Raw genomic sequence first — 26,343 nt, 5'->3', positions numbered from 1 at the left:
TTGTGTTTTGGAAGTGTTCTCTCTTTGGCAAATTTCTAAGAATGGGTGGTGTGTTTGCTAAGCATTTCTCTACTGTTCCTAGCTTGGGAAAGTCTTTTCTAACTTCAGATTTTTTTGTGTCTGCATAACTTGGAATTAAACTTGTAATTTAAACCTTCAGATACTCTTAGTTCTATTAGCCGCCCTCCTCCCATAGTCCGTGCGAATAGCTCAAGTGCAGAATATTGTTTTGAAGATTGGCTTTGAGTTGACATATGTTTAAAACCTTTGAAAGCTTTTCTGACTAATTAAATATATGAAATCCAGGAGAACATGGTTTTAAGTTCAGTATGCCCACTGTGTTTGCCACCAAGCTAATGGTATTTACCCGATTATAATTTTAGCCTATTGTATTAAAATAATGAAATAACTTTTAAATGTACCCTGTATAATACATGCCAGGCACTTCTCACTATAACTGTTGGACAGCTGTCTTCAGGAAGAAAGGACTTCCCAATCCCCACACCTTGCAGTGGTTTAACCCCAAGGGCATGAGCAGTGCATGTGGTCAGTGTACCTGAGGGATTTTCCAGAACCACTGGGAGCACCAGGACATCCCACAAGGCCATTTGAGCTGTTAGTTTCCCCCCCTTCCAACCCAAGTTGTACTCCTGCAGGATGGAAGGAAAGGAGAAGGCTTTTTGTATTTTGCCAGTGCTTAGGAGAAGCCCTGAAGCATGGGTTTGACAAAAGGACTTACTGGAGCAGAACATGGACAAAATACCCAGATCATTCAAAAATGTTCTTAACAGAACTTCTTAAAGTAGGAGTTATCTCACTTTTGTTGTTGAGTTTTACTCTGCTGTATTTATCATGTTTACCTATCTCTGTACCGAGTCCAGGGAAAGAGGAGAAAATGGACTCATAGACTTAATGTGCTGTCAGCCTTTCACATTTCAATGTAACTTCATGTGATCTTTCTTTTAACATAGCTATTTTGATGGAATTCCTTGCTAGTAATGGATAGTAAGATTACTAAGAAAATAAATGTTTGTTTGTTTAGTTTCTGTATAGCTCTTCCATATCTTGTTTTTTCCTCATAGGCTGGGATGGTGGGAGTGAATATGAGAATAAATCAGGTTAAATGTAAGCCTACATATGAGGTGTAATGCTGTAGTTCGTATGTTCTGTTTGAGTTATCCTTTGCTGGTTTAAATATGATAAAGGATATTTTGTTAAATTACATGCTGCAGTAAATAGTAGAGCTTTTCTTTAAGCCCGTACTAGAAATAATGTCAAATGAAAAAAATATTTTTGTATCAGATATGATTATACGAAAACACATCCTTCAGAGAAAATGCATCTAGCAGTGGTTGCCTGTGGTGAAAGACTGGAGGAGACTGTTACTATGTTGAGATCAGCCATTATTTTCAGCATCAAACCCCTCCAGTTTCATATTTTTGCTGAGGACCAACTGCATGAGAGTTTCAAAGACATAGTAAGTACCCAAATAATTTATTTAATCAGTTTGTAGTACAATTTGAGTAATAATAGCAATTTCTCTGCTTCTTGGGTAGTAGTGTTGGATATAGTGGCAGAAATGCAGGGCTCTAAAAATAAGGTAGTATGCAAGTCTTTTGTAATGTTGGATGGGGATTTTTGAATTTTTTCCTGTGGAAAAACGCCAGTTGCTGATATCAAAGCTTTTCATAGACACAGACCAAAAATTCCTGATTTGTCACCTTGAATCTGTTAAATACAAACCTGATGTTCTGAACACAAACCAGTTATCTTGTGTGAGCTTATTTAAAGTTGGTTTTACAAGAGAAAATGGAGATCTGTCCTTTTTTGTCGCTGTGCTTACAGCATGAGTCAGCCTTACATTGTCTAAACAAAGTGAAACATCAGTCTTCGAAAATGGTAGATATGGTTATGTATAATTTTATTAAATTCCAGTTAATGAATATAACTGGAGTAGCAGTATTAGAAGCTGACTAGTATATAGCTGTGGAAGGTTTTACTATTTTTATGCTTAAAATATCATGCTAACTATGACATTAGTATGTTATACATACTAATATACGTACAGTAATGTCATGTGAACAGTAACTGTGGCAAAAATAGGGTAAGGTTATTTTAAATTGAGAGAGATTTCATTGGTATTTCTCCTGTGGAAACTAGTTAAGAGGGGAAAAAGTTTTATTTGATATATTTACTTTTTGCAAATACTAATTTATTTTGCTTGCTCTTACTTTTGTATGTGATCTGATATGATGTGTTTTTTTCGTCGTGGCCTGCAGGTGCCACTTTTTGTTCAAGTATTTTGAGTAGTTGACAGATTCTTGTAGTTCCAGAAGCATTTCTGTTATGTAAGAGAGGTGTTGCAGTTGGCTTCAATTATTAATTTGAATGGGGGATTGATTTCTTTTTTGTAATAGAATTGAACTGAAGTAATTTTTGTGATCCTTCTTTTCACATAGCTTGATGACTTCCCCTATGAAGGAAAAGTTAATTACACATTATATCCAATAACATTTCCAACTGAGAGTGCAGCAGAATGGAAGAAATTGTTTAAACCATGTGCTTCACAAAGGCTATTCTTACCAGTAAGTTATTCTGTAATAGGACAGTACAGAAGTCTGTTTATGAAGCATCAAGCTGTCCTTGTTAATCTGATTTCTGCTTAGTTTTAAATGAAGAACTACTACTACTCCTAAAAGTTACTTTTATGACATCCTAAAAAACTCTCTGAATTTAACCTTCTTCTGTGGCACTAATAGACTATGGAATAAAAGTCCTTTTCTCACTTGCTGCATTATGGCACAGTATCCCCAGTGAGAGGTACAGGTCATGTCATCCTCTCAGAGGTAAGAAGGATTTATCACACTTCATCTCATTTAGTTGGCAAGTTTCCTGCATGCGTGGGTCTGAGAAATGTTAGAGAAAATGAAACAAGAAATGGGCTATTGTTGCCAGAGTGTTTTGTGCAGCCTTTTCTTTGCTCATCTGAGACACTTCAGAAATCATACTTCAGCTTAGGTGAATTATAGCAGTGGCAGCTATCTCCCAAATACTGTCTCTTCTGGGCTCCCTTACACCTCTCCCTTGTTTGATTAGATGCGTAGGAAGGCAAGGAAACAGGAGGAAGGTAGGAGCTGCTGTTGTGGTAATGTTTCACCTGGCCTGCAACCTCCTCCTGAGGAGCCCCAGGTTATAAAATGTAGACAGAGCGCCTTTGCATTACTGTTCTATATAAAACCTCTATTTCACTCTACAAAAATTCTTCAAAATCAGAGAAGAAGGAATGATGAGAAATTTATTGATTGCAAACTGTCAGTCTAAAGTGAGTTTATTTGCATATGACAAAAATGTATTAAACTTTATTGTGTAATGGCAGCAACTTCTGTTTTATGAAGAGAATCTCAATAAAACTTAGAAGTTTGGTTTTAAATTTCTTTCCCTCACAGTTAATCCTCAAAAATGTGGATTCGCTACTGTATGTTGATACTGACATCCTGTTTTTGAGACCTGTTGATGATATTTGGTCTTTTCTGGGAAAGTTCAACTCCACACAAATTGCTGCAATGGCACCGGAACATGAAGAGCCTCGTATCGGGTGGTATAATCGCTTTGCTAGACATCCCTATTATGGAGTAACTGGAATAAATTCTGGAGTCATGTTAATGAATATGACACGTATTAGAAGAAAGTATTTCAAGGTATGTGTGTTGCCTTTATTGCATTTTCTGTGGTTTTACATCTTTTAGTTCTAATCCTGTTTCAAATTCATGTGGGACAGTATTTTTTCAAAATATTTTCCTTGTAATTGGAATAATGCTCTAAAAATGCACTGTGTTTAAAATGGTATCTAACTTGTGGTTTTTTAAATGTCATTCACTGTAAGACTTGGAATTCATGAATTTTATGTGTGCTTGATTGTTTTAATTTTTCCTAGTTCTGAGAGATCCTGTGACTTGATACAGTCTGCTGTAAATGAAATTTGTCAGTAGATATTCTGGTATTTTTTCTTCACTGTAGAGATCCCAGAAAACAGTTAATGTATACTGTAAACTAACTTTAAAAATGTGTGTAGTAGTATGACCAGGAGGTGGTGCTAAAACATTTAGTAAGTTATTTTAGCTGTACGGTTTCCAAATTTTGATCTTTTACATTGTAACCAGGTGATTATCACCTTAAGTATCTTTTGATTTGCTTTGAAGTCATAATTTTTGTAGAGAAATAAGTTCATCATGAAAGTACTTACTAAAGCACTGCATGCAGCAGCAGAAATGGTCATTGCTTCACAGACGGGAAGTTTTTTCTTACATAGTTGAAACACAAGTACAAAAGCAGTGCTATGTGATTATCCTAGGGGAAAAAAGTACTTCTCTGTGTAAGAGAAGTTTGATTAGGGAAAAATAATCATGCAGTCAAAAACTGTTGGAAGGTGCACCCATAAGAGAGGCAATATAAACTTGCAGTAGACATTGCTTCTTTTCCCCCATTTCCAATTTAAGAACGATTTAGCTTTAATCTTAACATTCTTGCTATGTATTTTTGTTATGGAAATACAGAGAATTTAAAAAAAATGGAGAATGGATTATCTCAGTTGTAATTAAAGTAGATTATAGTAGCTATCATATATAGCTGTAGTTTCCCCAAGAAGAAAGCTTCTCTGTATATGTTGTCAGTAGAATCTTGCATTGTCCACTTTGTTATTTGTTTGTTTTCCTGATTATAGCATCTGGAGAAATGACAATACCAAAAAGTTTAACAAGAAAAATATGGGACTGAGAACTGCGTGTATCTTAACCTCTGACAATGCATTTCTGGTGAATTATTTTTAGTGTGGTAAACTCTGAGATAAGATTGGTCTTTTATTCATATTGTGCCAGAATTCTGGTTGGGCTTCTCAGTACAACTTAGGTTATCAATTTATTGTAAACTTTATGCATTTTTACTAAAATCAGAGTTAACATTTTCAAAAATATACAGATTATGTAGGATACTAAAATTGTCTTCCAAATTAACTGCAGTTTTCTAGAGGACAACATAAAGTCCTTTCTCCTTAACACCTAAAACTGGTGGTTTCTTAAAATTTAAGTCTATATATACAGATTTAAGTAGGTGAAATCATTCATGAATACTTTGAAATTCAAAATGGAATATTGCTGCTTTCCCTTGGTACTAGAAGGCTGGAGTATTTTCCAGGTCCTGAAAATATCTGTTACATATTCCTGTTGTTGCCATGTTGTATATTTATTATGCAATGAAACATGTCAGATTGCTAAACCAAAACCAGCCTTGGAGGAAGTGATTTTTTTATAATTGCTCTTTATTATGGGGGTGAATATCTGTGATTTGTAAGATCTCAGCTGTAAGGCAAGGCACAAATCCATACGCTTTTCAGGTGATCCTGCTGGCAAACCTCAATATAACTAACATGATGTACAATTTCTGGCTAAATGGGCCACTGAATTTCTTTCTGTAGTGAGGAAGATTGTGTGTCATAACTGGTATGGGGAATCAGAACAAAAAAAAGTCTTGAATTGTCCTGAAAACATTCATCTTAATGCTCTTTCTCAAATTGTTCAGTACGTGCTGTACTAAGCAGGTGTGCTTGATGAGTTGCAGGCTTAGCATTCATACAATTAAGGGAAAGGAACTGAGATTGGAGTGAACTACCCAGTGCTGTGCAAGTATACAAAATATTCAGAATTATGAAAGGGCACTTGAGAAGGGAAGCATAAACAGAGCAAAGCTTCCCAATAGCAAAGCACATGATTCAAAGCCCTTTTTGATGGCTTTAGTTAACAAAAATAAAAAAAAAAGCAATTAACCCGTTCCCCTGCTCCACTTCAGTCATTTTAAGTATTAGGAATACAGCATTTTCTGCCCTGAATCATTAGTCATCATTCTTTGGCATCCTTCCCAGGGATTTACTGTCACTTCAAACTTAGACTTCCCCTTCCATGTCTGATGCATGCTGCTGGCCCCTGCTTTTGCGTGTCTTCTGAACTTCATACTTGTCTAGGAATGCTTGTGTGTGCACTGTGGCTGTTCCTCAAACATTTGAGACTAGTGGTGCACATAAAGAAATATTCTTTCACTCTTGCTTGATAATAAGAAGTAAAAAAGAAATAAAAAGGATGGTGTGTTCTGTATACCTGGGTGTGTTTTTTTTTGTTGGGGTTTTTTTTTTTGTGTGCATGTGCAGCTTTTAACATGGTTGCTGAGCACTTATTTCTCGCATGAATTTCATCTTTTTCCTTCCATTCCTACACCTTCTTTCCCCCTGCTTTCATCATCCTGTACATCTTTCCTGGAGTCTTAGTCCAATTATCTTGAGCAAGAAACACAGATACAATGTTTGGATGCATGCTGTTTTGACATATATGAATTTTCTGGTTCAGCTGAAGCATTTTCAAATGCCCTCTTTGGATACCCTTCTTGATTTAAAACCTTGCCCCAGTATCTTTCAGGTCCTTGTATAACAAATGCTGAGCATCTAGCTGAGCATGCAGGTGTTTTGCCTCTGTCTTTGTATGTTTCTGGCAAGTGTAATGTTTGTTATTTGTTCAAGCTTTGAATTTGTAGAGTTAGATACTTTCTCCAGTGTGACTGACTTGCTAAGATTCTGCTTTAGACCTTACTGCCAGTGACCAACATACTTACCAGTGGAGACTTTTTGGTATTGGAAGGCTCAGAATTGTTTCTGATGGGAGACTATGTCATGATTTCTAACCCATGCTGCTGACTTAGTTCTTCCGCCTATTGGAAACACTGGAGAAGTGTCCTATAGTATCAGGCTTGTGGTAGCGTGCTCAGCCCAGTCAGAACAGTTTGAGGATGTCTAATCAGAGAGCTACTAGGTTACCTGAAACTTAGGAATGATAGTGCTTGATCGTTCTCCTCTCATATCATAGCTAGATAGTGCAGCCTGGGTAATGACTAAGCAGGAAATGAATTTCTCTTACACAATATTGATTATTGAGATCTTGGCTTAGAGAGCACTCAGCAGGGGAACCATTTAGTTTATGCTCCCCTAATACCTAGAGTGTGGTCCCACAAGCTTGCGGAGCATCACAGGGCCCTAAGATGCACAAGCTCTATTACAGAAACTCTGCTGTTCATGGAGACTTGCGGAGACTTTGTTTTCATCTTCAGGTTTCTTGAATGTCTTAAAAGGATGATTGGTCAGTATGAAAAATTGCAAACCTCACAGCAAAACTTTGAAAAGGATTTAGTGTAGTTGAGACTATACATGGTAGGCCTGAGAGAGTGTATGGCTTCCCTTGTTCCTGATGGCAAAGGAGCTACTAGTCCCAAGCCTTTAAAAGAGAGGTAAACCAAAATCAGGGGTAGAGACTATCCTAATACCCCTTGCCAGCAACACTGCAGATGCTTTTGGACCTTATAGGAACTCTCCCGTGTCGTGTCCCCGTTAACTGTTACAGTCAAATACAGTAGAACTAGAAAATGCTTCATTGTCTTATAGGAAGGTCCAAATTTGTTTATATTCATTCAGGAAACTCAACAAATTCATCAAGAAGTATATAAGTTCTGGGAATTTTTGTATCTTTAAAAAGCTGTCTGTAGACCTTTTTGCATGACTATCTGGTGGCTAGAGCACTTGTCTAAACAGTGGAAGTTTTGGATCAGGATATTCCTGCAATACATGGATTTAAAACTGTGGGTTCTTTGTCTATTGTAGTTTCTTCAGCCCGAAATTGCAGGCTGAGCTGCTTGAGGCCTTTAAGCATCTTTCTTCTGTTGTCACATTGATTTGTAAGAGTCAGGAGGAACCAGAAGATGAATAAATAAAAAGAAGAATTGGAGACTTTAGCCAATGGTTGTAGTGCTCACCTGGGTAGCAGAAAACCTGTAGTTCTGTCACTTCAAACTTAGACTTCCCCTTCCATGTCTGATGCATGTATTGCTCCAGGATTAAGTCTTCTTTTGTCTACTTATTTATTCAAGCCTCATTCTTCTCAGGACTGTCAGGTTTATTCATTTCAGACAAGCATCCTAGCTACTTGCCTATCTACGGTACCTAATGGAAATTGTCACTCCTGGTCCTAACTCTCTTATGTGTCTTTTGTGTTTTGAGACTCATACAAATATATGCACTGTATATATACATAAATATGCACACATGTGTATACATATATACAGATACAAATGCATGCATATATATGTTATTGAATATGGTCATTAAACAGTGCATAACTGGACATAAGACTAGAATCAGTAATGAAGTTTCTGATGGATAGTGCCTGCCTGTTGTCTTTGTTTAAGCAGCAATTAGAAAAAGGGAATGTAAAACATGCAAGAGTATTTAGGAGATGGAAAAAGTAATAGTAGGTGACTTTTTTTTAATTTTTATATTAGTATACATATAGATATAGATACTTTTAAACTTGAAGAGATGTAGCAAATACCGCAGATACAGTGTTTTAACAAAAAGTCCTAGACCAGTGAGGCTTTGTGAATAGAGAACAATGACTTTTATCACATTTATTAAGAAACTTAGTTGTTGAGACACCGGCAGTCATAGAAAGGAATGAACTCTTAGAAAACCAAACAAGCCCCAAACAAAATAACTCCAGATAATGTGTGCAAAGGAGAGGTTCATGGGTATGCTTTAGACAAAAAAAGATCAAAGTTCAGAGCGTTTCTGTGACCTAAGCCATTATACACTTTTTTTTTTTACCATTCAGTATTGCTTAAGGCTACAGTTCAAAGAAATATGGTGAGCCTGTGCAAAAGCTAATTGCTTCTAAAAGGAAGGTTCCCGTCTCTTACCAGCTCCTTTCCCCTGCTTTTTCTTCCTTACTTTGTCCTAGCCTCTGGTGTTTGTTGGTCCCAATTATGATTCGATTAAATTTGGTAGCAGTAGGAAAAAGAAATCCTTCTGCTGGGTTAGTGAAGTAAATGAGCTCACGAAAACATCTAGCAAGTGTTAGCACTACACTGTTAATGCAAGAACAGGATAGAGTCATGTAACCAGAGGAAGAGGGCTCGCTCTCATTTGGCATTAAGGAAATTTAAATTGGTCAACTGTTTGTGGGACACAGCTGCAGTCTCTTTAGATATTGCTGTATGATTTGAGTATTTTTCCTCAACTTTATATTTTCCTACTAGAATTAAGAGAGAGGTAATATGAGGTTGCTACAGGCTAAATGTGCCAGCTCATGTTAAGTCTGACTTCAGGCTTGGCCAAGCAGAAGTCTTCTGGGACAGAAATCAGTAATGACCAAACTAATTAAAGGACAGCATCTAACAAAAAAAAAAACACCAACAAACACATTTAGGAGGATATCTTAATGTCCTTACACATTTTCTTCCAATCAAAAAAAACTGGAATTGTGAGGGTTCATAAGAGCCTGTATCAGCTTGATGGCATCACAGAAATGCCCACTACCATTTTCTTAGACCTCTTTAACCTACTTTGCAACTTGTTGAATATTGGAGAAGGGATTTATATTCTGGAAATCCTTAGGTATCATAGAGTTATTTTTCTCATATTTACTTGAGTAACTTTTGAAAAGCAATTCTATTTCAGTTTTGATTGAACTTGAGCATTCTACTTCTCAAGCTGTTTGACCTCACTACAAGTTACAGTAGAATTTTAAAGAAGGCGGTTGTATAACTATTCAAATAGTTTCTCTTACTCTGTGATTCCGACCCTGGTTTCATTATACATGAGTGTTAATAAATTAGTATATAACTTTTTTATATTTATGCAAAGGTTATCGAAATATTACAATTTCCAGTTCTTAAATCTGATAGCACTATTTGTCCAGTAACATTGCTTCTAGACGTTTGGCAATGTGATGTATGCTGTTAAAGCTGTACCTGCTTTGCATCTCCTTGGGATATACTCTGGATTTCACTGCTATTAAAACTATACAAATTAAATGAAAATTATATGAAATAATGACGTTAACAATTTAAATTAATATTTCTATGGGTTGCTCTAAAACTTTATTTACTACTGTATATTCTCTTATCATGATTACCCTGGTATCAGTGAGCTAATTTAATTCTGTTTTTAATTCTTAGCACTGAGTCTAAATTTAAACCTTAGGTCAATATTCTATGGATGTCAAAGTTCAGGTGAGGGAGTAATCTTTACCCACTGTGATTTAGTCTGATCAATTTGTTTTTTGGAAGGTTTTAGCTTGGTGTTAAGCCTGTGTTTTCTTTTGTTTAATCACATTGCACTGAGCCTAATGATAATTCTTGCTAGAGAAGAATTCTCTTGTGCATTTCGTATGCCTGTTCTCATCGAATACTTGCAAGCAATCATAGTCATAAATTTTTTAGGACAGAAGGGACTGTAATATTCCGTTTGGCTTCTTACATAATATAAGCTATAGATCTTTTTTGTATTAATTCTTGTCTGAAATCTGATAGTATTTCTTTTTTTAGTCTTCAATTCGGAAAGCCCTACATGTTTGGTGGCTGAAATGATTTGAGGAAAGACTAGAAACTGAACTGCTAATTTTTGCGCTTTCTAATTTGTCAATGGAAAGCTTGGAGAAGAAAGTCTTTGATACTATAATTCTAAAACTGAATATCTTGCTCCTGGTAATCTTTTCAGTTTCTTAACTTGGTGTTTCTGTATACAGATCCCAAACCATACTGGAGTTCTAATTTAATTTTTTTTTTTTTTGGCAACTTGGTTAAAAAGAATCAAGGGTACAATATTGTACTTATTCAGGAATTTTCTCTCTTTGGGACTTACTGTTATTCCATCCTCGCTCTCCCAACTGAAGTAGAAGGTACAAAGTGAGCAGCCTTGTTCCTTTCCTGTTCTAATTGAGCTTAAACGTGGTGTAAAGATTAGCTTTAGAATATGTAACCTGTTACACTGCAGATGGTAACCCCTTTGGTAACATGGAGTTCAGCTTAGGCCAGCTTACTCCAAGTAGCACCTCCTCAGCCAAACTCTTAGAAGAACTCCTTCTCCTTTTCCTTTGAAGTGATTTTGCTAAATAAAGAATTTGCAAATTAAGTAACAGCTGTTTGTTTAGAGTCTTACTGCCTTTTGCTAGTCAAAAGTTGTGCCTTTGCTGTGGAAATCCAAGTTCAGTAACTGAAAAAATTAGTTCAACTCAATGAAAATTCTTTTGAAAACCTTTGAAGGATTTCTGTATTTTTGAATGCTCCTTTGTAGCCAATATCTTTTAGCTGTATGTGTTTGGAACTATTTAATAATTAATTCTATATTGATCTGTGTTGAATTTTTGAAGTTAACTTCAAAACCTGTGTATATTATCACTCTGTGATAAAGGCAGAGAAATTGCATGAAGTGTGGGTATTTAAATAGTGCCCATCTACTTGCACACATCACTTAAGTGCAGTTTTTTTGTTATTTCTTAGAACTTGCTGTTTCTTAGAACTCTTCGTTTAAGATGTTTGAGGGAAATCTTGAAGACAAAAATTGAATGTGGCAGTTAAATAGAAGTAGGAGATGCATATAATTTTCCTTATAAGATAATAATTGAGAAATAAAGCATATTGGAAACGTCCATAACTATTTTCCTTAGATGTGCTCATTTGTTTAAAAGGAAGAAATAATCTATACATTTGAGATTTGTAACTTTGAAAAGCAAATTTCTGCGATTCTGTAGGGCATTTCCTTCTGTATAAGTATAATTGTCCTGAATGCTTGTGTTGTTTTGCTTTGTTTTGTTTGATAGAATGATATGACACCAGTCCGGTTACAGTGGGGAGAAATTCTTATGCCACTGCTGAAGAAGTACAAGTTGAACATAACATGGGGTGATCAGGATCTATTGAACATTATGTTTTTTCACAATCCAGGTAAATCCACATTGATTTTAAGTCTAACATGACAAAGTTGATCTTTTCTATGAAGTTCAGAAATCCAGGAAAATACTCTTTTAGCAGACTTTTCAGTGAAAGTATTCAAGGGACTTTTCACTTCTTTCATTTTCTGAAAGTGTTTGCTTTGAGAGACAGCATTGGAGCTTGCTAGAGTGTAATTAGCAGTTAGCTTTCAAATCAACTGTACAGAAATTTATGAAGCAACCTTAAGGGAAAAAAAGAGACGATTAATGTATTTCCTGAAACAATTTTGATACTTAATCCAGAGTTCTCATTTTTCTGCACAGAAAGTCTTTATGTCTTTCCTTGCCAATGGAATTATCGGCCTGACCACTGCATCTATGGAAGCAATTGTAAGGAAGCTGAAGAAGAAGGTATATTTATTCTTCATGGAAACAGAGGTGTTTACCATGATGATAAACAACCAACTTTTAGGGCTGTCTATGAAGCAATAAAAAATGTAAGTGTTTTCATCATTGTACTTGTGCAATGTTTTTTTTTAATGTATTTTTATCTACAGTGCTGCATGTATTTTGTAGGTTTTGTTGATACTTACCTTGATTTCAACAAAGTAATTTTTTTCTCTTTTACGTGATGTTAAGTGTTTCACCAATTTTTCATTTACTGCTTGGATAGAATTCCAGTGTATTCCTTTTGTGATGAGCATCTTTTGAAACATGGTGTAGACTATGTCTGGGTTAGGATTCTAAAACATTGCCTGTAGCTGTCAATGTCTATTTAAAAGGCTTTATTCCCATTCCTTTAATGAATACATCTAGTAAACTGTTTGTATGAGCATTTGGACATCACCAGAAGCTTCATTTTTCTGGAGATTTTAAAATGCAGAAAAAAACCCTTCTTCTTCCCACAGTTTGTATGTATTTACTGCAACATTTTAACATTTAATTGTATCTAGATTTGGCTTGTAGAAAATATTTTTTTTTTATATTCTGTTTTGACCTTTTCTAGAGATTCAGTGTATTAATAAGTTGCTGTTCCTTTAAATACTAAGCACAGTGACTTCTTTTCATTCTGCAAATAAGTCATCTAATAAACTATTTATCACTACATCAGTGTACTCACTGAAGAGCTGTAAAATTTAGCACTGATGCACATTTTAATGTAGCAGGCTATTGTTTGTATATAACCTTCAAAAATCAATAGTATATTTTAATGGTGCTTTATTACATGTTGTCATATGGATATAAAAATGAAGAAAAGTACTTTCGGGGGTCTGAGAATACATTGCAGGGAAAGTGAATGTGTTTCCATAAAAATACGATTTCTTTGTTTCCTTTGAGCATTGTCAAAAACAGAAGAAAAAATTATTTCTTTTTATTTATAATCCCATTTGGTTTATGAATGTCAGAGAAAGTATGTAAAACACTGTTGATTCAGTAGTAATAAGATGAACAAAATTATGTTACTTTGAAATGCTGTTTTAGCTTATCATTTGTTAATAAAAAATACTGCACTGTTGAATTAATGACTTCTTTATTTCATGTCCATGTTAAACATAGTATGTGCTTGACCATCATTCAGTTTAATGAAACTTCAGTAGTACCACTTTTCATACTGTTGTTTCATTATAATTTGATAATAATTGTATTCCTTAAAAGTTATATGTCATTCAAGAAAGTTACTGTTCAACAAACAAATAACCAGAAATCATTTTAGATCTGTAAATTTTTAATTTAATAAGGTAATTTTAAATTTCCTCCTTGCCTCTCCAGTTATGTTCATTTGTTTACGTTTTTTTAAAACAGAGTCTCGTTTGCTTATTGAAAACATTAGAGAATATTTCTGTAATTTAGAGTTGGTTTTCAAATACTGCATTCAGAAGCTCTCTGAGTTCTTGAAAACATTTAATAAAATTATAGAAAGCAAATACGATGTTCAAAGGCATTTTTATAAAACTCTAATATAATGACACTCTTCCATATTGACCTTAAATCTTCTTTTCTTAACCTCTTTACAGTATTCATTCGGAGATGATCTGGTTCATTCCCTGTTGCAGCCCCTAGAACTGGAATTGCGGAAAACCATGCATACATACTGTGGAAGAGTATACAAAGTGTTCACGAAGCAGCTAACAAAAAGCATAAGAGACTTGTATGCCAGAAGATCAAAGGGAAGGTGATTTTTACTCCAAGCTGTTAAATCAAGAGACTGAATTAACATACTGGTCAAAAGGTGCAAGAATTCTAATATGGCTTGAATCGGTTCGTAATGTGCCCAGATAAAAGTTTACTAGCATACATAAAAATGAAGAAAATATTCATGTAATGAAGAACAGGAACTTTTTTCTGCAAAGGTGACTTTTTGCTCTTTTGAAGTTTAATCACTGCTAATATTTATCTTGGATCTGATGATTTGGGTGTTACTGGCTTCTATGGTCAGTAGTTTTAGTCTGCATAATTCAGTCATCTAATGATCAAATGAACAAGGAAGAAATGAAGATGGCTCTATTTGGGAGTGTACCTCATATATTGTCTAAAATTCTGTTAAACTGTGAATGTAGCAATATCTGAGTCAGCAGCACTAACCTCACTTTAAAGGTGTGAGCCTTTATGTAAACAAAGTTATGTTTACAAGTGCAGAAAATACTCTTTTCAAAGAAATGTGATACAATCGCTGACAATCTGTATGTGCCTTTATATGTTCATCTCTTACATGTTGAAGTACTGTTTTGACAATCTTGTTTCGCTTATCTTAGATGTAAACTGCACACTATAAATACGATTTTCTGAGAAATGAATAACTATTATGGGATACTAGTTTTCTCTGTCAGTAGATGCAGAGACTGTTTAATATACAGCATTTGTTTCAACACCGTTGAGCCATCATGGCCAAAAGATAGAGCAGAGATGAAGGATTTTTTAGCAAAACTTCAGTTTGAAATTGTTTGGAAAGTTACAACACTTTTTAAAAATTACATGGTTTTGCAGCTTTATAGGGCATTTTGGAAGTAGAAAAAAAAAAAAACAGTAGAAAGCTGTTGCTGTTGTATTTCCTTACTAAGAATTATTACCTGATGGTTATTATAGAGTATTTAGTACCTAAAAGTGAAGAGCTGTAATAAGAATTATGATGCTTTATCAGACTGTATATTAGGTGGGTGTCTTAGAGAATATATCCCGTTACCGTATTTTTTTTTAATAACATGGCTTTAAAATAGTTTTGGGGCAGACCCTCAACTATATGAATGCATTACTGTTGATAGGGTGATAGTGATTTACAACAGGTAAGGGTTAGGCTTTCTTTAGTTATCTTAGTGAAAAAAAGTTCTGTTCATGTAATACAAACTTCTTTCCAGAAAAAAAAAATGAAGAAAAAGACTGAGTTCTAGTGTTACAGTAAAATATTATTTAAACTTGCATGGTAAGAAATGTATTTGTAAAGTATATTTGAACTTGGATAACCTAACTGAGATGAAGTCTTCATAAAGTGAGTTTTTGGATTCCAGAAAAGTTTTGGATTCCTGTGTGTTGGACATGGAGGTTCCACTCACTGACTTGCACCTTCATCCCAACCCCATTTTAGAAGCTTAATTTTTGTGGCTGTTTCTTTGTCAAAGGCAGCTGGCTCTGACTCCCAGATCCATGTGAGCGGGAATGCTTTAGCAGTACAAAAACACACTCCATTGTAAGCAGAGTTTGTATTCTGCTCCTAATCTCCCTGCTGGCTCAGGGCGTAAATTTCTGGGCTGGAAACTAGGAAGCAGTCTGCCTCGCATGTAGTTATGGTCTCTTTTCCTTGCTATGTAACCTTTTGAAGTCTGAAAATCTAGAAATCTGTGAAGCGAATACTGTTATTGACTGATTTTACAATATGGAATGCATTATTTTTTTACATAAATACTGATTTTTATATCAATTTGTCTTCAGCTTTTTTTTTACTTGTACTGTGTGTCTGTATTTAAAAATTCTTTCGGCCTGTTTTTTGTGTTTGTCTTTGCAGAAACTTTCAATTTTTAATTGATTTTTAGTATGTTGTATGCATGTGAAGATACTGCTTAAAACCCAGTGAGCCATTTTAGAAAAAAATTGGAATGTGAACATTAGCAGCAACCTTTCCGCTTAAATTTCTGATCTTGTGGGGAATTAGAATAAAAAACGTTAATATTGAAGCTTATAATAGGATAAAAATTCTTACTTTGTGCTTATTTCAAGAGATGTTTACCTAGCATATTACAAATAGCAGAATATACTGCCTTATACCATATTTTTTGTTTAATTTTTATTAATATAAACTTAAACTACTCACCTCAACTATGCATTCTCAAGTAACACTCATGAATACTCTAGAAAAGTTAAAAACCAGCAAGTTCTTAGTAGCTTCCATTAAATAACTCTCCAGAGTATTTGTCTGTTTTGAATAAATTTTTAGTTGTGTAATCCCTATGTCTTAAATTTAGAAAGATGACCTACCTTTAAAAACAGATCTGACTTACAAAGAAAACATTTGGAGACAGTAGGAAGACTGGAAAACCAAGTAGTGTGATAGAAACCAGTTATACTCCCAAACATTTCAATACCTGATTTGTAAGGTTATATGCATATAAGTGTAGAAACTTACATCTAGCCTGTGAATCATTATTGTTGTCTACTTTTAAAACATTGCTTTTTCTGCAGACATAGTAAGTAACCAACAAAACAGGACCTGACAAATTATAGAACTGTAGACATCCCATTTTTCCTGATTTATTTATTATAAAATTATTTAATGCTAATAGAAGTGTAAAGTTTCATAGAAAAATGTAAGCATCAGGAAATGTACATTCAGGTTAAATTAAAATAAACCTGTCTTCATCATGCTTGATTCATCTCTATATCGCAGTACCATTTTTCTGTCTCTATTTAAAGGGATCACAGTCTCATGGTAGAAGAGATCTATTTGAAGATGTGTTATCTCATTTGTAATGACAGTCTGTCTCTCTTTGTAGGTAGTATGAAAGGCCAGCTATCCCTTAATGAGACCGAAACATCATTATGTATGGTACTTGTACCTCTGCCTGTTAATAAGGCTGCATAAGCCTTATGGAAATGTCTTTCCAGTTACTTGTAGTTTTGCCAAAATTTAGACTGAAGGTGACCTTTATGCCAGTTGAATTGGTTTTGGTAAGCTTTTGACTTTAAATTTACAAAGGTTAAGGAAAGAGGTTTAGAAGGAAAAAAAACATTATTTTTCCTTATTCTGATTTTAAACAGATTTTAAAGCAATATGGAGTTGCCTTTTGCTGGTTTTGACCTAAATTTGGTCAAGCTATAAACTTCTGGCAAAATGTTGTTTGGAAAACTGAACTGTCAACATTTTTGTTAATTTATACCAGGTTTCTGTCCATACTGGACATACTCCAACCACACAGGCTTTCCACACTTCCATCTGTGCACTTTCCGTAACAGGATGACTGAGAAGCCAGTCATCTTTCTTTTCCTCCTCCCAAATTATACTTCCTAGCTAGACAGCATGGAAAAGGAAATAACTGCAATGTAATGGTGGGAGGAGGGAAGGATCTGGGTCTGCTTGGAACGTTTAGAAGCAGAACATGTAAGAGGCAAAGCTGAAGGTGTAATGAATTATCTATATATGCATTATTGGGCTCTCTTATTTTGAGTGAAAATAGGAATGAAGCACCGCTGTTTATTTACTCACATTTATGGATGTGATGGTGTGTGTGGTGGATTAAATGGGGTGAAACTGAGGAGTAAAATCAGTCTTCTACTTTTTTAGCTTAACTGTAGGAAAACACTAGACTTCTGGTTTCTCCTACCTGCTTTATAAAAGTGTCTCCAAATGCATGGACATATCTAGAATTTCCATTTCTTAAAGTCTTAAGTTTTTTTTTCCACTAGTTTCTGTTTCAAATGAAAAGATTTTCAACTATCAAGCAGGTTTAACAATATCCATTTACTGACTATATAATTATGACTTTTTTTTTTTTGCCTGGTTAAGTGGAATACTGCTGTATAATTTAAATGAATGTGTAGGCTGTTTGTGTCTCCACTTTTTTTTTTAATAAATTATCCATTTTGAATAGTTATTTTTTTTACGTTCTCTGCTGTGGTATCTAATGTGATTACCGTAATTATCATAGTTTCCCTGCCCACTTCACTGCTTTGTGAATGGTATTTGGAATAACTCCAGTAATTTTGTGTATTAAAATAAGTCGCAGAGAACTATAATGTGAGGCTATGGCTTTTTGTTTATTAGCAGGAAGTGGATTCTTTTGTGGCATAGACAGTACAAGTATGAAGTAATGGGAAGGTATTTCTCATCACCGTGGATCTTGGAACAGATCTTAGATGTGTCTTATGTGGCTGTTGCTGTCAGTCTGAGCACTTCTGTGCACAGAAACACTCAGAAGTGATGTCATAACTTGTATTTTTCAAAAGGAACTTTAAGTATTTTTCTGTCATGTTTCTAATCTTTTTGGATATCTTCTGTTCCGTTTCTTTTTTGACACTTCAGTTCTGTCCAGCTGAATTTACCTGTAGATGTTTGAGAAGAATAACTTAAATTCCTACAAAGTTTTGCACAAATAACAGCCAGGTTATTTCCTCAAGTTGCCCAAGTGGGCAAAGCATGAACCCAGCAAGTCAAATTTTAAAAAATTAAACACTAGTGTATATACTTTAGGTTCCCTTAGAAAAAAGAAAAATTATGTTTGATCCAAGTTTAGCTGTACAGAAAAGCACAACTTGCTTTCTCTATTTAACTGCCAAATCTTAAATAATTTTCTATAGAAATTGCAGGATAATTTTCTATAGAAATGCAGGTTGCCTCGCTGTTGCTTTGTAATCCTAGTAGGCTACTAGAAACTATTAGTCAGGTTTAAAAAGAGAAAGTGTTTGCAGAGATAATAGTGAATTTCCCACTTCAGGAAATGAGGAGAAAACCTCATTTTAAAGTAGTTCGCAAAATCTCTCTCTTGTAACCACTTAGTGGAGGTATATAAGAACAGTTTGTCCTCCAAGGTTGTAATAAAATTTAAGCCTTTGTGGGCCTATTAAAATGTTAAGTTTCTTGGAGGAATATTAAGTAATCGGAAATTCTTGCATTGAAGAAGTTCAGTTCTGTCTCTTCAGTTTTGCTGTTGCTTTATGCGTTTCCGTGTTCAATTCTTTAGAGTCCTCATTCAAACTTATGAATGTGCATCTTCCTGTGTATTTGCTAGCAAATTTCTACAAATTTCTTCTCCCCTCCCCTTTTCCCTGCACTGCTTTTAAAAGATAATCACTAAGCTCTTCTTTCATTTGAATGCTTATAAAAATTTCAGGAGATATTATTACAGGTCTCTTTGCAGAGACTTGTAATTAAAAGTGGACCTATAGTACTACTGTGGTTGGATTTTTTTTTTTTTTTTTTTTCCCTTCAGATTGCTATTTGAGAATGTTCGGGTAGGAGGAATTTTGAGCATTTAGTAAAGTCGTTATGTTCCTTGAGTGATCATCTGGTAGTTTCTTCCCTGAATCAATTAATATATTATCCCTATTCTCTCTTACCATAGATGGTTGGCTGCTGTGTGCCTACTTGATCTATATGATTGCAAGTTCCTTTAATCAAAACAGTGACTGTCACTTTTTCTAGATCTGGATTTTAAATGCTCATCCCATATCTGGGTGCCACTTTAGTTGCACAAACCAGGGACCTAGTCTGTTTCCACTTTTAAATGTCCATCTTTGATTTCATTTCCCTGTTTTAGTTTTCAACTGGACCCGTAGGGCTAAAATAGTGAGGTAACAAGGAATGCAGAATTTTTCACAACAGCCCAGAGAACTACAGAACTACTTTTTCTGAAAAAAAATTAACAAATTTGAAATAGTATTCTATCCTTGAGTCTAATTTCTGATTTGGTAGATGTAAGGGTTATCATCCTTGGTTCAGTCAAATCATTTGACTTTTCCTGTGTCAGCCCCTTACATGGAGAGATGGGCAGGTATCTCTTAAGACTGGTTTCTCTTTTACTGTGAACTCCAAGGAAGAGAACTGTAAGTCATCACTGTAGATCCTCAGTATCACCCTGTCTAAACTCTGAAACCAGAGTTGCTGCTGTTTAGTGGTTTTCTAATCGTCATGTTGAAAGGGGGGGGGAAAGGTGCAGTTATTCAGATCTCTGTGTTAGTTCCTGCCCTGCTGTCTTTAGAATTCCGCATGACACTTAAAAAAATCCCAAAAACCACCAATAACCAACTTTCTGCATCGGGGTCAAAGCCAGAGGAGAATAAACTTGATGGCTTCTCCTGGCACTTTAACACCTTCATTTAGGAACATGCCTTCACTGGTCATGGGCCTTACTCATAGATTAAAAGTCAAGAGAGTTTCCTCGCACTGGAAGGATGAGCAGGGCTCGTCAGGTTTGATATAGTTTATTGCTGTTTTAAGGGTGCCAAATTTGTAAGATAACAGGCATACTATGTTCCCAAAGTAAGTCCGTTAGAAGCCTGTAAGAATATAATCAATCTTAAGTCTACAGTCTTTAAGACTTGTGACTGCTTTTTAAGGTACCTCTTGAACTAATATTCTCACTCAAATCCCCCTTGCTTTTGTGCTATTTTCCACAGATCGTTTATTGATTTGTTTGTCTTTTTAAAGCAAAGCAAAAATTTGGGAGTTTGCTTTAATAAATGTGCCCTTGAAACCAAACAGAATTTTGCTAGGGAAGGAGAGGGACTGTGAAGTTTGTTTGCTAGTGATCGTTTCTGCACTTCAGTCTTCTATAAGGCCGTGGAGTGCAAACGTGGAACTTACCTGTAGCTTCCTCACCCCTTGGAGAAGTGCTGCTAGATTGTGCTGGCTTTAATTTCCTCACTTATTTCTGGCATCGAACACTGATTTCTAAAAATGCTTTTTGTGTATTCCTAAATGGCCTTTCTATTTTATCTAGTTGTATTAAATTATTAAACCAACTGAGATGAGCAATTTATTAGAATAGCCTAATGCATTTTCTATTACCTGCATATTCTGGGAGGTCACTTTCTCGCCTATTCTTCCTTTGGGTCATTTGATATACCCTCATTCTCAGAATTACAATCTAGGTACAACAGGTTCATTTTTTCTTTTATGTCTATGTCTTACGAATCTTAATGTTCTACCAGTCATTTGTGTACACATTTTACTAGAGCAATTCACATTAAATCAGTCTGTAATATTTATATGAATTGCTTTGAAATACAAAAGTAGATGTAGAAGTTATCTTAAACTGCAAATCTTTGTCGTTGAGTTAATGAGTATTTAGGGCATGTTTTTTTTAGGCTTCTAAAAAATGAAAGCAATATAATCAGTTTTAACTCCTGATTTAAGACTAGGAAATTAAATTTAATTAAAGCTGATGTTTTAGCCTTACAATGCTAACCTACTGTGTCTCACTGAGCAGCTGGTGCCTAGGAGACACTCCACTTGCCTGTTGGATATCGTGAAACTTCAGAAGTATGATGTCATGCAGTTTCTGACTGGTCACCAGTACTCTATTTTTGGTGTTTTAGACCTCAAGCAGCGTCTAAATTAATTAGAAGTTGCTTTGTTAATGTACGCTTGTCAAATAGTACATTGGGAAGAACTTTTGTACAAAAAATACTTCTATATTTTTATCATTTTGAGAGTCTAAGGTTGAATTAATACCTTTTTGCAAAATACATGTATTTTGAGGACACATCCTATAGCATAAGTCTATAATAACTGTTAGATATAAAAATCCAGTTGCTTTGGAATGAGAATTGTTGTAGGGCAGACACGTCATCCTCTTAGAGTGGTATCTTGTCTCTGAAAATATGTAATCTTTAAGGACTAGATTATATGGTGCATTGGGCCTACTACTACTCTTCCTTTTCATCTAAATTATGACTCTTTGAGGATGCAAACAGTTTTTCTTAGTATCAGCAAAGCGAGTGTCCATTACCCTAACCAACACTGAAAAGCAGAGCTCCGCGACAGTTCTGTCGTGACACCCCGTGGCACATTTGCAGGCATTGGAGGAGACAAACGTAACGTTCTTTCTTAAACAGAACCATTTAGCAGTACTGTGCCTGACTGAAATCACTAGCTCACTGCTTCAAACACTGTATAAGCACAAAGGAAATATAGTGATAGACAGTCTATAACAAGCAGGATAAATACAGACCTTCTGACTACCTCTAGAAAACCTCAAAAATCCTCTCCTAATTAGTTTTACTCCTAAAAGCAAAAGTTATAGAAGCTCCTTGAAGTCCACAAACGATTTCGCTATTGCTATTGATTTAATATGAAAGTGCTCAGATACTGTAGCAATGGATGGCAGCATAAAGCACTGATAAATCGATGAATAGAGTTTTGCCTTGGGGTGTGTGTTAGTTCATCTAGTCTCATCTGTCATATATCACAAGCCATTAAATTTCTCCCTGTTACCTCTGTACTGAACCCAATAATTTGTTTGACTACAGCATAACTTGTGTCCAGCTAAATCATACCTTTCAGAGAAATGTCCAGTCCTGGTTTGAAGGCATGAAGAGGGAAAATGCTTCCCTTTGCCAGTTTGTTGCAATGGTTCATCGTTCTCACGGTGATGAGTGTGTGCTTCGTGTCTCATTTGAATTTCGCTGGCATTAGCTTCCAGCCATTGATTCTTTTTATGCCTCTCTCCACTAGGGTAAAGAGCTCCTTAATACCCTGCAGTTTCTCCTCGTGGAGGTACTTAGATGTTGTAATCAAATAACTTCTCAGTTTCCTTTTGGATAAGCCAAACAAATTGAGCTCATGAACTCTCTCACTAGAACGTATGTGTCAGCCAAGTTTTGTGGCTCTTTTTTTCTACCTTCATCAATTTTCCAGAGTCCTCCTTAAAATATGGGCACCAGGATGGTATACAGGATTTCAGTATAGTTAAGGACTTGGTCGTTTTAATACATAGGTAAAGTTTTCCTAGTCCTTTCTGAATTTGTACATTGAATGCTCGTGTTAGCTTACTTTCCGTTCCTGGGATAAGATCTACATTCCTCGATGTGGTGGCATTTGTCTTTGTTAAAATGAGCTCAGCCTGATGCCATTTCACCACAGTAATGCAGATTCATCTGTGCAACTGATGTCGTTATCGCTCTTTATCGTCTTGCCCAGTATTGTCATCTGCAAACTTCATCAGCCGTGATTTTATATTTACTTCTAGATCACCAATGAAAGCTTTTAATAATGTTATGTCCTTTATAACATCACTGGAAACAGCTCTTTGATAACACTTTTCTATAAAAGCTTATTTGTTGAGAGTGGCCACATATGAAATATGCATAGCATAATTTCAGCTTCATGGAACAAAAAAAATACGTTCAGGAATAGATATCAGATTTGTTTGAAAAGCTTTATTTTCCTAGAAACCACATTGATTACTCCTGGTTGTAGTATTTTCTTCTAACCCTCTTCCAGTTAATTTTGTTACAACTTTTGTAATTATTTTTATGTGGGAATAGTCTCATAGTAGTCTGACTACAAGTAACTTAGTAATTTGAATAATACTAAAATCATTTAGGTTATCTTCAGAAACTTTCTGGGAATGCTAAGATTTATTGGAACTAGTAACAGCAGCATTCTTCAGGAAATTCCTCCTGTAAATTGTCTAGATCTGCTGATTTTGAAATATTTATACCTGGTCAATGTTTGTTTAACTTTCTTCTAGTTTGCTAATTGACAAGAAAGTATTTCAACATCCTCATGCGATGCAAACGTATTTTATTTCTGAATGCAGAAGACTTAATTGAATGTTTTTGCATTATCAGCAACATTATAATTAGTAGTGAAACCAGTTTTATTTCTCTTGTTCTTAATTTATTCCAAAAACTACAGCATTGTATTCTTAGCCCTTCATTCTGTCAGCTGCAGGGTTTTTTTTTCCCCCCAGATGTAATACTTCTCAATTTTGCAATATGAACATTATGGTAATTCCTACATAATTTAGTCATTTCTAATTTTTACCTTTTGTTATTTTTATCTTGCCGAAACTTCACTTGGCACCATCTTCTTTGTGTCACTCTAAGATGCTTGTCTGCCAGATGGAGTACTGGACAAAGCTGGCGTGTCTGCAGTTACTCTCTGCGTCTTTTCACCTCCAGGTTTGGCGAAACTTTCATGAACTGTTCCAGAAGATAAATGCCTTTGCTTCCAGTCTTTGACCTTGTGTGCTCACACAGAGCATATGAAGCAGGCTAACCAACTAGGTATAGGAGATGTGAATGGGGGGGTGTGTGTGGAAAGAAGCGTTGCCTGGTAGCTGGTCCTTTCAAGTCAGCTCACATTGGTAAGTGCAGGTGCCATAATATCATCTTAGAGCTAATGTCTTGGAGATGTGTTGGAGTCTGACATCTTGTCAAAAAGAGGAGATACCCCAGTCCTTTATTCCCTTTGGGGTCATGCTACAAGGTTCAGAGAGGCTGTGATATGGTATTAAATCAAACAAAAGATGAATGCCTCCTACCCCTATCATCTTCGTTTTGTGCAAAAAGTTGCCTGTACATGTGTGGATGATCAATACAAAGACACAAGGAAGAACACCACTCCCTCCCCCAGCTTCTAATGTTTTAATATCCTGACTGAACATAGGCATGACAGAGAAAAAGTAACTTCTGAGACTTGAATGACTGATGTTGGCAAATGCTGCACCCACTTTTCATGTATGTAAAATAGCTGGTAAACTGAATAAGAAAGAAATACATCTTAGAGCCTAAGCAGCAGAGACCAAATGCAGGTTAGGAATACTAACAAAGTAGCTCCTAGAACTTCTAAAAATTCACGGAATCACAGAAGGGTTGAGGTTGGAAGGGACCTCTGGAGGTCATCGGGTCCAATCCCCCTGCTCAGGCGGGGCCACCTAGAGCCAGTTGCCCAGGACCGTGTCCAGACAGCTTTTGAATATCTCCAAGCATGGAGATTCCACAGCCTCCCTGGGCAACCTAGGCAACCCAGTTAACAGTCTAATTATGATACCTCAGAAAATTATTAGGAAATAAACAGATTATGAACATTGGAGGAATGGAGGTGTTCTTTCCATGCAAATGTTTCTGCTGCAGTGAAGAAAAAAATCCTAATAATGGGACAGTCAGAGTTATTTCCGTCAGAGTGCCCTAGCTTTTGTCTGCAGTGTCCTTGAACTGGCCTGTAGAAGATTACTTTTTACATGGCAATCCTTTAAGTTGCAACCTTGTATTGATACAGAAATATGTAATTATTCCTAAAGGTCTATGTATAGTTATATTGGATAACCTGTTCTGAAGTAGCCTATAGTTATTTCTGTTCTTTCCATGTAAAATTTAGCTGCCACTCAATTCTTTTTTCTCACTTCAGTAATATTGACACACATAACTTTGTAATGGAAGAGAAGTTTTTTTGGCTGTTATTTCTACATTATGCCAGGTGCCGCTTTTCAAATATTCTTTGGTGCTACATAACAAAGGAGTCCGTGCAGGAGGAAATGTTCCTTTGCCAAAGACACATGTTGGATTCATAGTGTCAAACTTCTCTGAACTAATGGTGGTAGACCTCCATTTAAATGAAAGAAGGAAAATAAGGATTTCCAGAATTCTGCAACACAATTCATCTCATCCTAAGGTAGACATGTAATGTAAATCAAATAAATTCTACTCTAAAAGTACGTTTTTTTTCCCTCCTGATAAAGACTAGGAAGTTAGCTCAGAAGCAAGTGCCACTATGCGGACTCCTAATGTGAGCTAAGGTGAATCCCAGCCAAAGCTGGATCCATTTAAGATTTATTCCTTGCCATTCCAACTACTTGTGAATATGTCCAGGAAAGAATGTTGTTTTTTCTGAACCATGTTTCTTCGAAATTATGGCTTGAATAATTTAATTGTTAAGTGTTGGTTTGTGGTTAGTCTAGGAGAAATCACTAGATAGTAAGTGATACGTGTTCTGTTTCCTAACTGAGCAGGAAAACATCCTGTAATTGGGTTTCTGATGCAAATACAAATGTAATTCTAAATTTTTTTTTTTCTAGCTAATATATCTTAAAAATCCACTCTGTGTTAGTTACTCTTGTTAGTAACCTCTAAGGTGATCTAATAATGATCAAAGAAGTTCAGATTGGACATTAGGAAAAGGTTCTTCACTGAGAGGGTGGGTGGTCACTGGAACAGGCTCCCCAGGGAAGCGGTCACAGCACCAAGCCTGTCAGAGTTCAAGGAGCGTCTGGTCGATGCCCTTAGTCATATGGTTTAGTTTTAGGCAGTCCTGCGAGGAGCGGGGAGTTGGACTTGATCCTTATGGCTCCCTTCCAAGTTGAGATATTCTATGATTCTAAAGCAAATTAACTTCAGTCAGTTAACTGACTTATAGCATCTGCACATTGCACGTGTAGGGTATTGTCGACTTGAAAGTTTTGGCTGATATGTGAATTATGGTTACCTCTACTTCTGCTCCTCAGTCAGCATTTCTGATTCTGGCTGCCAGTTTCAGTTTGCCAATGTTGTTTCAATCAGAAAAGAAGGCCTTTATGTAGGTATTGCATGTTTAAAATAGAAAGTTTGAACTTCAGAG

The 26,343-nt window shown here is 35.7% G+C and overlaps 1 protein-coding gene across 1 annotated transcript in view; it reads left to right on the top strand.

Annotated features, from left to right (window-relative positions):
• Window positions 1-15,711, top strand: part of GXYLT1 (glucoside xylosyltransferase 1) — a 38,107-nt gene extending 22,396 nt beyond the window's left edge. Inside the window, exons 3-8 of the mRNA XM_075147920.1 lie at window positions 1,303-1,477; window positions 2,460-2,585; window positions 3,447-3,698; window positions 11,688-11,811; window positions 12,123-12,295; window positions 13,814-15,711. Coding sequence (XP_075004021.1) covers window positions 1,303-1,477; window positions 2,460-2,585; window positions 3,447-3,698; window positions 11,688-11,811; window positions 12,123-12,295; window positions 13,814-13,975 — 1,012 coding nt within the window. The 3' untranslated portion in view covers window positions 13,976-15,711. The remainder of the gene's footprint in view (window positions 1-1,302; window positions 1,478-2,459; window positions 2,586-3,446; window positions 3,699-11,687; window positions 11,812-12,122; window positions 12,296-13,813) is intronic.
• Window positions 15,712-26,343: the final 10,632 nt, after the last annotated feature.

Source organism: Calonectris borealis, chromosome 1, assembly GCF_964195595.1.
Source record: "Calonectris borealis chromosome 1, bCalBor7.hap1.2, whole genome shotgun sequence".
NCBI classification, from domain to species: domain Eukaryota; kingdom Metazoa; phylum Chordata; class Aves; order Procellariiformes; family Procellariidae; genus Calonectris; species Calonectris borealis.
This window is presented reverse-complemented; position numbering and strand designations above follow the sequence as displayed.